The 12069-nt window shown below is 37.3% G+C and overlaps 1 protein-coding gene and 1 long non-coding RNA gene across 2 annotated transcripts; one reads left to right on the forward strand and one right to left on the reverse strand.

Annotated features, from left to right (window-relative positions):
• Positions 1–336: 336 nt before the first annotated feature.
• On the forward strand, positions 337–3769 carry LOC145980630 (uncharacterized). Its single transcript, XM_083113667.1, has 3 exons — positions 337–368; positions 2975–3267; positions 3657–3769. The coding sequence occupies exons 1-2, from the start codon at positions 357–359 to the stop codon at positions 3263–3265; spliced, it is 303 nt and encodes a 100-aa protein (XP_082969793.1). The 5' UTR covers positions 337–356; the 3' UTR covers positions 3266–3267; positions 3657–3769.
• A 3348-nt stretch (positions 3770–7117) lies between these two features.
• Positions 7118–8922, reverse strand: LOC145980818 (uncharacterized). Its single transcript, XR_014440891.1, has 3 exons — positions 8826–8922; positions 7653–7850; positions 7118–7320 (listed from the first exon to the last, which is right to left on the reverse strand). It is a non-coding gene; the product is annotated as an uncharacterized LOC145980818 (long non-coding RNA).
• Between the last annotated feature and the right edge of the window lie 3147 nt (positions 8923–12069).

Here is a 12069-nt window from a genome sequence, read left to right on the forward strand (position 1 = left end):
CATTATCCATAACACAATGAAATCAGAACGGACCATTTATGTAGGGTATGATAAATCTTCAAAATTACAAACTTAGCAATGGTATTGACAACTTGAGGTTTATGCAAAATACTAATATACGGAATTAATCGATTCAAATGAGGAAGAAAGTAATAAATCAAACATACTTGTTGTTCCAATTCGAAGAACAAAGACAGCGATAACCCAATAACTCATCGTAAAGGAAACTGCCAAGTGGAAGTGAAATTCCTCCATGATAATGTATCGCCACAAGGTTGATGGTCGCATATATAAGATCGAGCAAGAGGTGCAGTAATCATTGTGTCTACCGCAAGTTACAATCCTTAACCTCAAACATGAAATTTTTGGTAAGTCTATTTTCGTTATTATTGCTTGTATGTCTATGTATGTCTGAGTGTCCAAGTAGGTGGGATACGGATGTAAAAACGACTAACATAAATGGTATAATATGTTTACACACCAAAACTATGCGAAGGAAAAATGTTCAAGATCTATTATTTATTGTTTTGGATTGCGAAGTTAAGGCACAAGACTTTTCTTTCACTTGACCATCTCTACTTGAGATTTTACAAATTGGTTACAATAGCTACTTGTTAGTGAAATATATGAAAACTAAAAATATCAAAATACAAAATAAAAGAACACACGAAAAATATAACACAATTATTCATGAATTGTAAATAATCTTTTCGCACTTTATCTCATCACATCGCGTTTTCAAAACCAAAAATGAAATGAGCTAAACGATCAATAACAGACACTTTGATTCAGAACAAACCATTTATATGTGATTAATCTTGAAAATTTTAAACTTAGCAACTGCATTGACAACTTGTGTCTTTTGCAAAATGCTAATAAACGGAATTAATCGATTGAAATAAGGAAACGAACCTATTTTTTGTGTTTTGCGTTTGTGTTTTGAAGCTATATGACAACATCCTTCAATACACTGCAGGACATTAGTTAATAATAGATTTCATGTAACACAAATTGTGTGATAAAACTCAAACCATTTTCTTTACGATGGAGAGCCGACCTCTCTGGCGACGTGATTAGCACAGGGCACCAAGACTACAGCGGTAGCGGGTTCGAATCTCGTTCTGGGAATTGGTGTTCTTTGGAGTGTTTCTTCATTTCATCATATCATCGCTCATCATCATCTTCGCCTTTAGCCAAATGTGGCAGAAAAGCGAGGTAAAATAAACCAAACCAACGAAGCGACAACAAAAATGGGGGCCCCCCGATGGTGGTAGCGTTGTAGCCTTGTATTCAAGGGGTCCCGGGTTCAATACCCGGTGGAGGCACATAGTGGTTCGGAACCCACTTTAAACTGTAGGTCCAGTCTCAATTAACCTTTTTGTGCATAAAGTGGACTAAGAAAACAACAAAACAACAATGGAAAGATCACAGAACATTTCAAATGTACTAAAGTTGTTTACTGTTAGTATAGTTAGATAAGAATTGTACTAATACAGAAGGTTGTTCGGGATCTCTGGTGACGATTTTGAAAGCCGCTGGCGGCGCTGTTATCAAACGGTGCATGTTGAGTCACGTCAGTACCGAGAACGCGTGTGCAGAGTGTTTTGCCATTTACCTACAACGATGCCGAAGAAAATTGAACCATACTTTGAGGGCTACATAACAGCCCTTTCCGATGCTAAATATAGCTATTCGGCAATCAAAAGAATGTGGAAGAAGCCTGGTTTTGTGATACCGAAGAACGGGATCGGTGCGGTATTGAACAAAAAAGGCAAAGGCCGACTGGGCCTAATTCCACAGGGGAAGAAACAGGCAAATCCACGAGCAGCTACGAGTCGTACACCGGACATAGTGAGAAAAGTGAAGGCCCTTGTGTCAGGAGGTAACCCTGCCCCCCAAAGGAGTATCGCACGTAAGTTGGGAATGTCTGTGTCAACAGTGAACACCATAATCAAGAAGGACCTGCAACTAGAAATGCGGCATAAGCGGCGAGTTCACAAGCTGTTGCCTCGTCACATTGCGGAACGTCGCACGAGCGCTAGAAAGCTCTATGAGACCTATCTTGCAGGGGAGAGATGGAAAAATGTGGTGACATTAGACGAAGCATATGTCTACCTTAGTGACTGTCACAAACCCCGCGCGATTTACTACCGCCCTCGCGACAAAAACAATTATCAAACATTGTATCGAGAATGCCAGGAAAGTTTTCCCCGGGGTTTCATGATCATCGCTGGATACTGCTATAATGGCAAGCTAGCAATTCGCCGTGTAGCTAATAATGTGAAGGTGAACTCCACGTACTATCAGGATGAGGTTTTAACACCTATGTATAACATAGATATCCCGGCACTGTATGGGGAGGCCAAATACCAGGTCTGGGTGCACCAAGATAAAGCATCCAGCCATACTTCCCGTTCGACTCGTCTGTTCTTACAGCGAATCGAGGTGGAAACTGGCATCCGTGCAATTCCTTACAGCGACATTCCGGTGAAGGCGCCAGATGGGTCACCCATGGACTTCTGTGCATTTGGACTCTCAAAACGGGCCTTAGGAAAGAGACGTCCACGCACTCTCAATGGCCTCTGGAGAGCCTGTTAGAAGGAGTGGGAAAAGTTGGACATGATAACTCTTCGGAAAAGTCTGTTGCAATGGAAATTACATTGTCGTGCTATAGCGCAGAATGCTGGTTTTCCAATTGAGCATGATCGTTGGTGGCGACATGGGTTTTCATGAACTTATCACCCTTCCAACATTGTCCTCAGAGATCCCGAACGACCTTCTGTATTGGTCAAATAGGAGTAAATTTCTCCGATTTTAAAAACCGTAATGAACTTGTACCTAAGTTTATACGTATTAACAATATCTACCAAAGAAAATTAAATGATTGCAGTTCAAACATATGCATTTTAGTAATTAGCTGTAATTCAGAAAGGTATTAAATGACTCCTAAATGTATTCCTTCTTTCCCTTTCAGGCTCTTTTGCCTCTTTTCGCCCTCCTGGCTGTGGCCTTCGCCGAGGAGTCTTCCCGAGATAAGAGAGGACTTGCCTACGGTTTGGGTTATGGAGGTCTCGGCTACGGCGGCTACGGCGGTCTCGGCTACGGCGGTCTCGGCTACGGCGGTCTGGGCTACGGTTACGGCAGACTTGGCTACGGCGGATACTATGGTCTTGGCCGTACCTATGGACTTGGTTACGGTCTGGGATACGGTCGAGGCTACGGTCTTGGTTACGGCCTTGGCTACGGCTCCGGATACTATGGATAAAGGTATAGTGCACATTATTTATTTATACTGTGGCTAAGTGTTGCGGTGATTGGCGTAGCATGCTATGTAGCTGGAGGCAACCGAATCCTGGACAAGGCATGAAAGTTATTGTTTTGTTAAAATTATCCTCATTGTTGCGGTTAAACTATATGATGACAGAAAAGCGACGCAATTTACAAAAATGCAAACTCGGCGTTGAATAATAGAATGAAAATTTTCGGTCTTCAAAAAACAAAATTTCAATGCATTATTCAATTTATTTACATTCATCGTTACAAGTAAAATTGTGTATGTGATAAAAGATAATTAATTGTAATACATAAAAAATACCTACAATTTTCATCAAAGTAGCTAAATTTGTAACACATTAATAGTGTTTTTCTTTTTTCAGACACTTCAAGGCAACTAGGCGATTTTTTCCTGTGAACATCATGTATTGCAGATTTTGTACTACACAAAATGTTGCTGTACAGTGACTGGGCTTCTTATGGCAATAAAAAATTAGTTCTCACAAAAAATGTATATCGTTATTTGGTATCTTAAACCATTAATAGAAACATCAAATTGGGAAATTCCTATTATCATCCTATATGATGATTGTTTCAATGATAACGATGATAATGATAAATTTATGTCATGCAGAAAATAATTTCATTAATATTGTTACGTGACAATGAACACAGCACTCAAGAAATTTTTGGTGGAAAACCCACAAAGAAATATTCATATCATCTCCGAGATTTGTGTTTTCAGAGAGCGATAAGCTGCCATTCCACCACTGAGGCCAAATATCTATACCTACTGTACATTTGGCATTTCCTTCATTCCACTAAGTTAACTCTATTTCTTTTCCAATGAAAGTCTTTCCTCGGAATAAACGATTTTTCTGTTTGCCTTTTTTGGACAATATTGGTAACGGTAGTTTCATGTTATCGAAACTACGTTGTTAGTTCAATTCTGTTCGTACAGTGGGATACATAAGTATTACCTAGCAAGTTGTCCATCACTATGTTGTTTCTATTTATATTACGCAATGATAGCTTCAGGAATTGACACAAAATGCCTAACAAGCTGCTGAAAACCTTTGCACCACTAACATAAAAATTTAGTCCTTAAATCCATGTAGGATTCAAGGAAAATTTAATGAAAATAGTCATTGGCAATTTGCGGAGCAATACTTGTGTATCCCATTGCACGATAATACCACATTAATAAAACTGCATATCGTACAGCTCTATGCGCCATCAAAAGTGTGAAAATCTTAGCACACACTGATATACAGAACGATTTGATTGGATACGAAAGCTATTTGGTCCGTTTATTTTTAGCACTGGTAAAAAACTTGTAAACCAACATTTTCACGGCTATGGTCAAACAAGTATTCAGCCTTGATTGAGAGCATGTTTACTTAAAAGTAAAAGATTTTTTCATTCGTCGTTTATCAACATCCAGATTTAATTAAGTGAGGATCAAGCTCCTTTCATATCATTATGCTTATTAAACTAATAGAGTTCTGCATCGAGGCTTTTTTGCTCGATCGTCTAATAGTTCGCACGGATGACGCTAGATGGCATCACGGAATCGATTGTTTCTTCACTCGAGCGAATAACGCTCGAACAGGGAAACGACCGGTATATGCTCGAAGCCCAGTTGTTCACGTACAACTGTAATTTATTTGTGGTAGTGAGCTTTCAAATATGCTTCGTGAAGTGAAAAACACAGAAAAATTGAAACTAACGTGAACATAGTCAACATCTCCATGTTCAAATGTAGTTTAGCCTATCTTACCAATACATAGCAATATATGAGAATGAATAGATGATTATGGGCTGAAACTACCGGCACGAATTTTAAACACATATTTGTACGATTATGGAAATGATATTTGATATTCTATATATTCGAGCGTGGGAGATTCGATCGAGTTTGAGCGAGCGAAAGTGGTCCATTGCAGTACTCTATGCTAAACTCATCGCAAGTCGAAGCACAAGAATGGAAACTCAATCATCAAATCTATAATGCAGTAACTCGCGAATCCTATCACATTTATCTAATGATAAAAATTCAATTATAACAATGTTTTGAAGCACGCTGTAGTATTGTAGCTTAAGAAATATTATTCTAGCCTAATTCCTCAAACGTGAAGAGTAGAGCAGAGATACTGTGAGTTTGAACTACGATTAAACATTGAATTTATGATCGCCCATTCATCTCTTTCCATTATCATTCGCCCATTTACCTTACGTTGGATTTACGTTTCCGTCATCATTTCCAAACTGCAGTTACCAAGTATATTCACAGTTGACAACTTCATATTGTGGCCATCTATAATTGATAGTCCAAAGATATAAGAATCATTTGTGACATGTTCTGTATTTGCTTACACGTTTTACTATCCATAATTTGCTAAAAGCCAGCGGTGGTTTATTTTGTTAGTTCGCTATCACAAGCGAATCATTAGCGTCGCTTTTCTGCAATTTCCGCCATGGGGCTCAAAGGGAAGTGATCACCTTAATCAATTCATTTTTACTTTCAGAAGAGGGGTTATGGCCTCTGCAGTCCCATTAATTTGCACATGCTCGAAACTTCAGGCAGTGGCGTGGGCTAGTTCCGGATTCCCTAAAGAGAACGTCATAACGAAATTGTAACACATCACTAACCAGCAAGACCTTGATTACCTAACAATTGTCAAACATAATATACATAAGTGTCCACAATAGAAATAACATCCTCGTACAGAATGGGTCTCTTCTACGCATGTCCACCTACCATTCTCAATGTGTAACCAACACACACGCGCTGAGATCGAAGGACAGTGAGGACGTCATATGGTGTGACATGCGACGACCAGGAACTAGCAGACTGTTAATGACCTAGAACTCTCAAGAAGAAAAGAAAAACGAAGAAGTGAAAGACAACTTCAGAGGCAAACTGAAGCAAGCACAAGGGCAAATTCTAAATAGCATGTGTTCAGCGGCGATAGTATAGGGCGTTGGTAATTTTTTGCATCGAAACATAGCACTCCACAATTATAAACATGAGATTCAGTTTTTTTAACATACCGTATGTGGTCAGCCCGGTTTGTAACCAAATGCGCGCATGAAGGCCATACCAACTGACCTCGGTACAACATAAGTCTAATATATGGGTGTAAATTTGTTTCCATCGTTAGAATTCGGACTGTTTTGTATGCATGGACTAATACATACAAGCACCAACTGCATTGAGAGTAATGAATAAATAATGACGAAGCAAATAGAAGCAGTTTCTACGCAGGAAGCAAAAAACGAGTTAAAAAATAAGAACACTATATCCCATAATATGCTCATAACCATATCAATAATTCGCTTATATGCAATTTATCTTTCATTATAAGCAGCATGAAGAAGTGAGTACCATATATTGCAAAGAAGAAAATAAAAAAAACAACTCTGGTTCTGAAATTCACAAGCTTTGAGTAACGTTAAATCAAGTTTCTAAAATAGAGACTCAGTTGCTACCTTAATCACTTTATTTCTTTGGTTTTGTTGACATCTCTATGAAGCAACTCTTTGCACTATTATTAAAATAATTAACTTGTATATATTGAAGATTAAATAACCAACTTTATTGTACACAAGGGAATTTGGGGCATAAAAATTGTAAGAAAAATTAAACATCTTATGCACAAAAATTCTATCGTGTCTCAATTTAGACCTAATACATTAAGTGTTAAAACCAGAGAAATGACAATACACATTTCCAATGGATCCAACTAATATTTTGATTACTAGAATCTTTAAATACATCATGATTTATACACGTTATTAGAATCATGAGGAATTTATGCAAAGTTGCAATGAATCCAGCAGATATGAACAAAACATGTTTATTGTAGCAATAAAAATAATATACAATTACATCATTCTTATTGTCTCATTTTGATTTTGATCTCATGACTGGTCAGCTGGTAAAATGATGTCCCAGAGGCATCATCTTTGGTCGAAGAGGAACAAGTTGCATATCTTGTTGCCAGCTTCAATTCGAAGTTGGTGGCTTTTTAAATGGCATTGAATCTGAAAAAGAAGAAGCAGATTGTAATTTTGGTTGTGAAAAACATTGAAGAATTTATTTCACATTTCACGCAATTCAAAATAAGAATCCGTGCGAAATTTTTAGTGTTAATTAATTCTGACATTGTAGATCTATTTGATTGAATTTACTGTAGCGTTCACGTGAATCGAGTTACAGTGTCTACTTACGACATTGTCTCGAATTGCCCAAACTAGTTACAATAAACTACTAATTGCTTAGTAAATATAAAAGTAGTACAATATTAGACAAGGAGAAAACTGATTCAAAACATTATCTCACAATTTAAGTATTAGGTATAATTTTGTGTACATACTTTTTAACCGTAATATCCGTATCCATGACCAAGACCGTATCCATGACCAAGACCATATCCATGACCGTAGCCAAGACCGTATCCACCATAGGCAAGACCGTATCCGCCATAGCCAAGACCGTAACCAACGGTCCTCTTCTCCCTGACGGTTTCCTGTGCGAAAGCAGCGGCCAGGACGGCGAAAAAGACGAAAAGAGCCTGTAACAAACCACAGATTATGATGAACACCTAATATCAACACTTGGGCGGCAGTGTCCCTTTATGAGTATCACTTCATCAATTTCATGTAATGAAATTCAATGCATTAGTCTTTATTCTAGAGTGAGGTTCAGCAAATACTGATCTACCCCTTAACACCAGTTCATCGTCACGATTAGCGAAAACAGAAGAGAACAAAACAGCCAACTATTCAGGCAGTAGCCAGATAATTCGTGACACTTTAGGGCATGTTGTCCGTAACTTCTGTCTAATGTTGATTACTTTCTTTAACAACAAATTCATATTTTATTATTTGTTCCCTCTTATATATCTCCTGCCGAGGCAAATTAAAACTAACAAAAAAATTGAAATTATATTGAAATTAAGAGTTTGAATTTTCTACTTTAATAAAGTCCTTTTTTTAACTGTAATGCACTTCATTACTAAACAACTCGTATGTATCATTACACTGGTAGTTATACTAATGCTTCGATCCCTGGAATCCTAATATTTTGTACAGAAAATAGGAAAAAGGTTTCCGTGATGGTGAAGCGGTAACATCTTCGCCTTGTAATCAACCGGTACCGGATTCGAAACCGTTCGAGGCGCATAGTGGTTCGGACCAATTTGAACTGTAGGCCCAGTCCCAATTAGCCTATGTATGCATAAAGTAGACTTAAAATAAAACTAAAAAGAAAGAAAATAAGAAAAGCCTTTAACAATTCTTTGTAAATATGTGCTTGAGCGTAGGCATTCAGTGATAAAAGTAGCAATTCAAAAGAATACTGTGATATAAGAATGTATAAAACTGAAAATAGGCAAAACTCCATATCGTAAAAGTATTCTCAGTCATAAATGAACTAGAAATATCATGAACTGTAGTAAAGTTAAGAACGTTAAGAAAATTGTTGAAATGAAGAAAATGACTGATGCTTCACGTGCAAAAGGTAGGATTAACATGGACAAATATCTTACCAAGTATTTCATGATGATTGTTGAGCTAGTCTGGTGCTTTGATGCAAATATGACTATGTTCCTCATGCAATTTGTTGTATCTTTTATACAAAGAGAATGCCCTTGCACTTGATCCAGTTGATGCTTGTTTCTCATGTCTTTCACTTTTGTCTCTTCCTCTACCGACCCTGCAGGGCATAATATCGTTACTTATGTTCGCGTGTAAGCTGTTATTTACCACTTTGTCACTGACCTTCATATTCAGGTTTTCATCAGGCGTGGAAAAGATGCAGTGGAAAAGAAGTGGGAAATACATGCTTCCGCTACAATACTTCTAGCGCATGGTTATTTGGAGTGAATTTACGAGAACCAGGATGTATTGTTCGATCCCTGCAGCTATATTGTTTTATTGTTAGTATTGATATCGATTCATGAAGTATATGTGCGTTTTACACCTTTTCCGGTATGCGTATTTACAAACCCTATAGTACTGCAGAACCTCCAGCGATATTTGGCTACTGATTGGCTGCCATTCCGGAAGTTAATGCAGCGTTCCTTCAAGTTAACGCTAGATGGCAGGGTTCAAATTAACAGTGTAGATTTCAGATATCCATCCCAACAAGATAAGAAACCCATTTACAATAAAGTTCATTATTTAGCAAAATTATTTAAATTAATGTTTTAGAAGACAGAAATCAGAGCTCTTCTTGAAGTCACATCAGTGCAAACATTGTAACTACCAAACTACGAATGATTATTGAGAAAATTATATATATCCAACGCATAGCATTTTAAACATAATTTATTATATAAACGTATATTTCTTAACGTAATTTCGACAATCTGTTTACAAACTTTATATACTATATAATCACAAGTCTAATTTTTCCATACTTTTGCTGTAAATGAAGAAGCAAGGAACAATGGACACGGAACATAAACACTTCCGGTTCACACAGCCAATAAGAAAGTGTCATATACCTCTGGTTCTGCAGCACTATAGGGTTTGTAAATACGCTTCCGGTATTGTTACGAAAATAAAGCAATATACAACTAAACAATGAACCTATTAGAACGAAATGTTTCATAGCTTGTTTACTTGGTACTTTAGTATTATACGGACTAGCTCGTTTGTCTACTTTAAATTATATTCCCCTCGCAAACATGAGTCATTCGGTTAGGTTAGGTTAGGTTCGATAAGTGGGAATCGTATTTGGCGGAATACGATTTGAAAGTAGTCCGTAGTATAATACTAAAGTACCGTTTACTTTCCCCACTTGACGAGAAGTGAACTATTTTTGCATGTACTATCTGAGTGCATCATTTGTAACTTTGATTTGTGACTCTGTTAGCGAACCAACTTGAAACGAGTTAAGGGGACATCTTGCAATGTGTATGCATTCTACGTGATAGTTTACTTTGATTTGTGACTCTGTTAGCGAACCAACTTGAAACGAGTTAAGGGGACATCTTGCAATGTGTATGCATTCTACGTGATAGTTTATGTTTTTGGATGTGTAAACTATTATGTTTGGTGTATTAACAATCTTGGCTGCTTTATTTATTTGTAAGACAGTAAATTACATGGAATAAATTGAACTGTTACTGAACCCCAGGGTCTTCAGCACCCCCTATTCAAAACCTATGTTGAAAACATTACAGTGTCATATGTCGCAGTCACATTGAGCGGCCGAATGTTAGGTATTGCAGTGACACGCTGTTATTGTATACAACAGCCAAGCATTGAAAGAGATGTCGCATATACGTATTTTCCTGTACTGTCTCTTAAACATCAGAGGCCGTTGTCTATTCTTTCGTCAATATTGTTGTTAAGAATTGTTTCTTCTTTTGTTTTAAGTGGCCCGTTTGTGTTTTCCGATAATTGCCTACAGCTCAGTGAGTAACTTTTTTGGCATTGTTGTTAACCGGTTTTATTGTCCGCCTACTTGTTGTTCCTCTGTAATATGTTATACAAATGTATTAAAGAAACTTTGAATACGTACACAATTTAGTGTTAACATGTTTCATATGTATTTTCTTATCTTTTACGTCGCTCCATGTTGCATATGTGTAAAACGTATGTTGTACATGAAAGTTATACGTCATATGTACAAGAAAAATTATATTCGTCATACATTTTCTCTTTCAAAATACAGTTTGTGTCCTTGTTTTCAATTATTAGCTAATATGAAATTGAAAGTGTTGAAAATATATTTGAAATCGTTTGTCCAACACAAATGCTTTAGCACAGACTTCTCCCTTTCTGCGTGATTTTCGAGGATAATAACGTGTTTGATACTACTACCACTACTGCTGTTACTACAAATATTATTATTATTATTGGCACGTTTATTCTGGTACTTGTCCCCCCCCCCCCACCAGACAAGAATTTGTAAATGCACCTCTGCTAAAACATGCATGCATATTTCATTCTTTACTTATTTTCAACGTCGTAAAAAAATATTCCGCACTCCCTCAGCACCCCAGATAATTAATCCTGGCGCCGCCAATGCTGAACCCAGGACAGACACATCAGCGTCGATTACAGGACATACGTCCAAAATGTCATGTATAACATATTTGGCTATTAAACAGTGGCGGTTCCAAAACTAGGGGGCAAAGTGCCAAAACTGGGGGGGACAGTTTACTTTACCTACCTTGGTAGATAAGGTTTAGCATAGTGCGGGGGCAACTGCCCCCCCTAATCGCTGCCACTGCTATTAAACAATGTAATAAATGCGTAATGCATTAACAAATCTAAATCAAAAGCATATTCTTAACATGCTTCTGCTTATCGTTGGTTACCTTTTTATTCTTACCCAAGTAAATTACGAAATTCGTACTTCATCTTTTATTCAATCTTATTCTTGAACTAATGACGCCGAGATATGTAGCAAGAAAATTAAGAATTTTAACGATATTAATAGCTTAATAACATTACTGGCTTGTACACAAACATATTCATTACACTATATGAGAGCTCAAAGAGGAGCCTTGGGGATTATGGTGGGTCGAAAAAATTAATTTGATTTGATGTTTGTTACTTAGCGTTGCTTTTCTTCCACTTTTTGACTAATTTAGACGATAAAGATGAGTGATGATATGATGAAATTGATGGGGGGACACTCACAAAGAACATCCATATGAAGGCTTGGATTCGAATCCAAGACCCCTGGCGTCGACGCTGTGCTACGAAGGTTGGTTGGAAAACATGAAGTTCATTTCATCAAGTTCTAATAGTGCTGGAAAGTTGCATTATGCAAAT

This window comes from Lepisma saccharinum, chromosome 28, assembly GCF_977018435.1.
Source record: "Lepisma saccharinum chromosome 28, izLepSacc3.1, whole genome shotgun sequence".
Lineage (NCBI taxonomy): Eukaryota > Metazoa > Arthropoda > Insecta > Zygentoma > Lepismatidae > Lepisma > Lepisma saccharinum.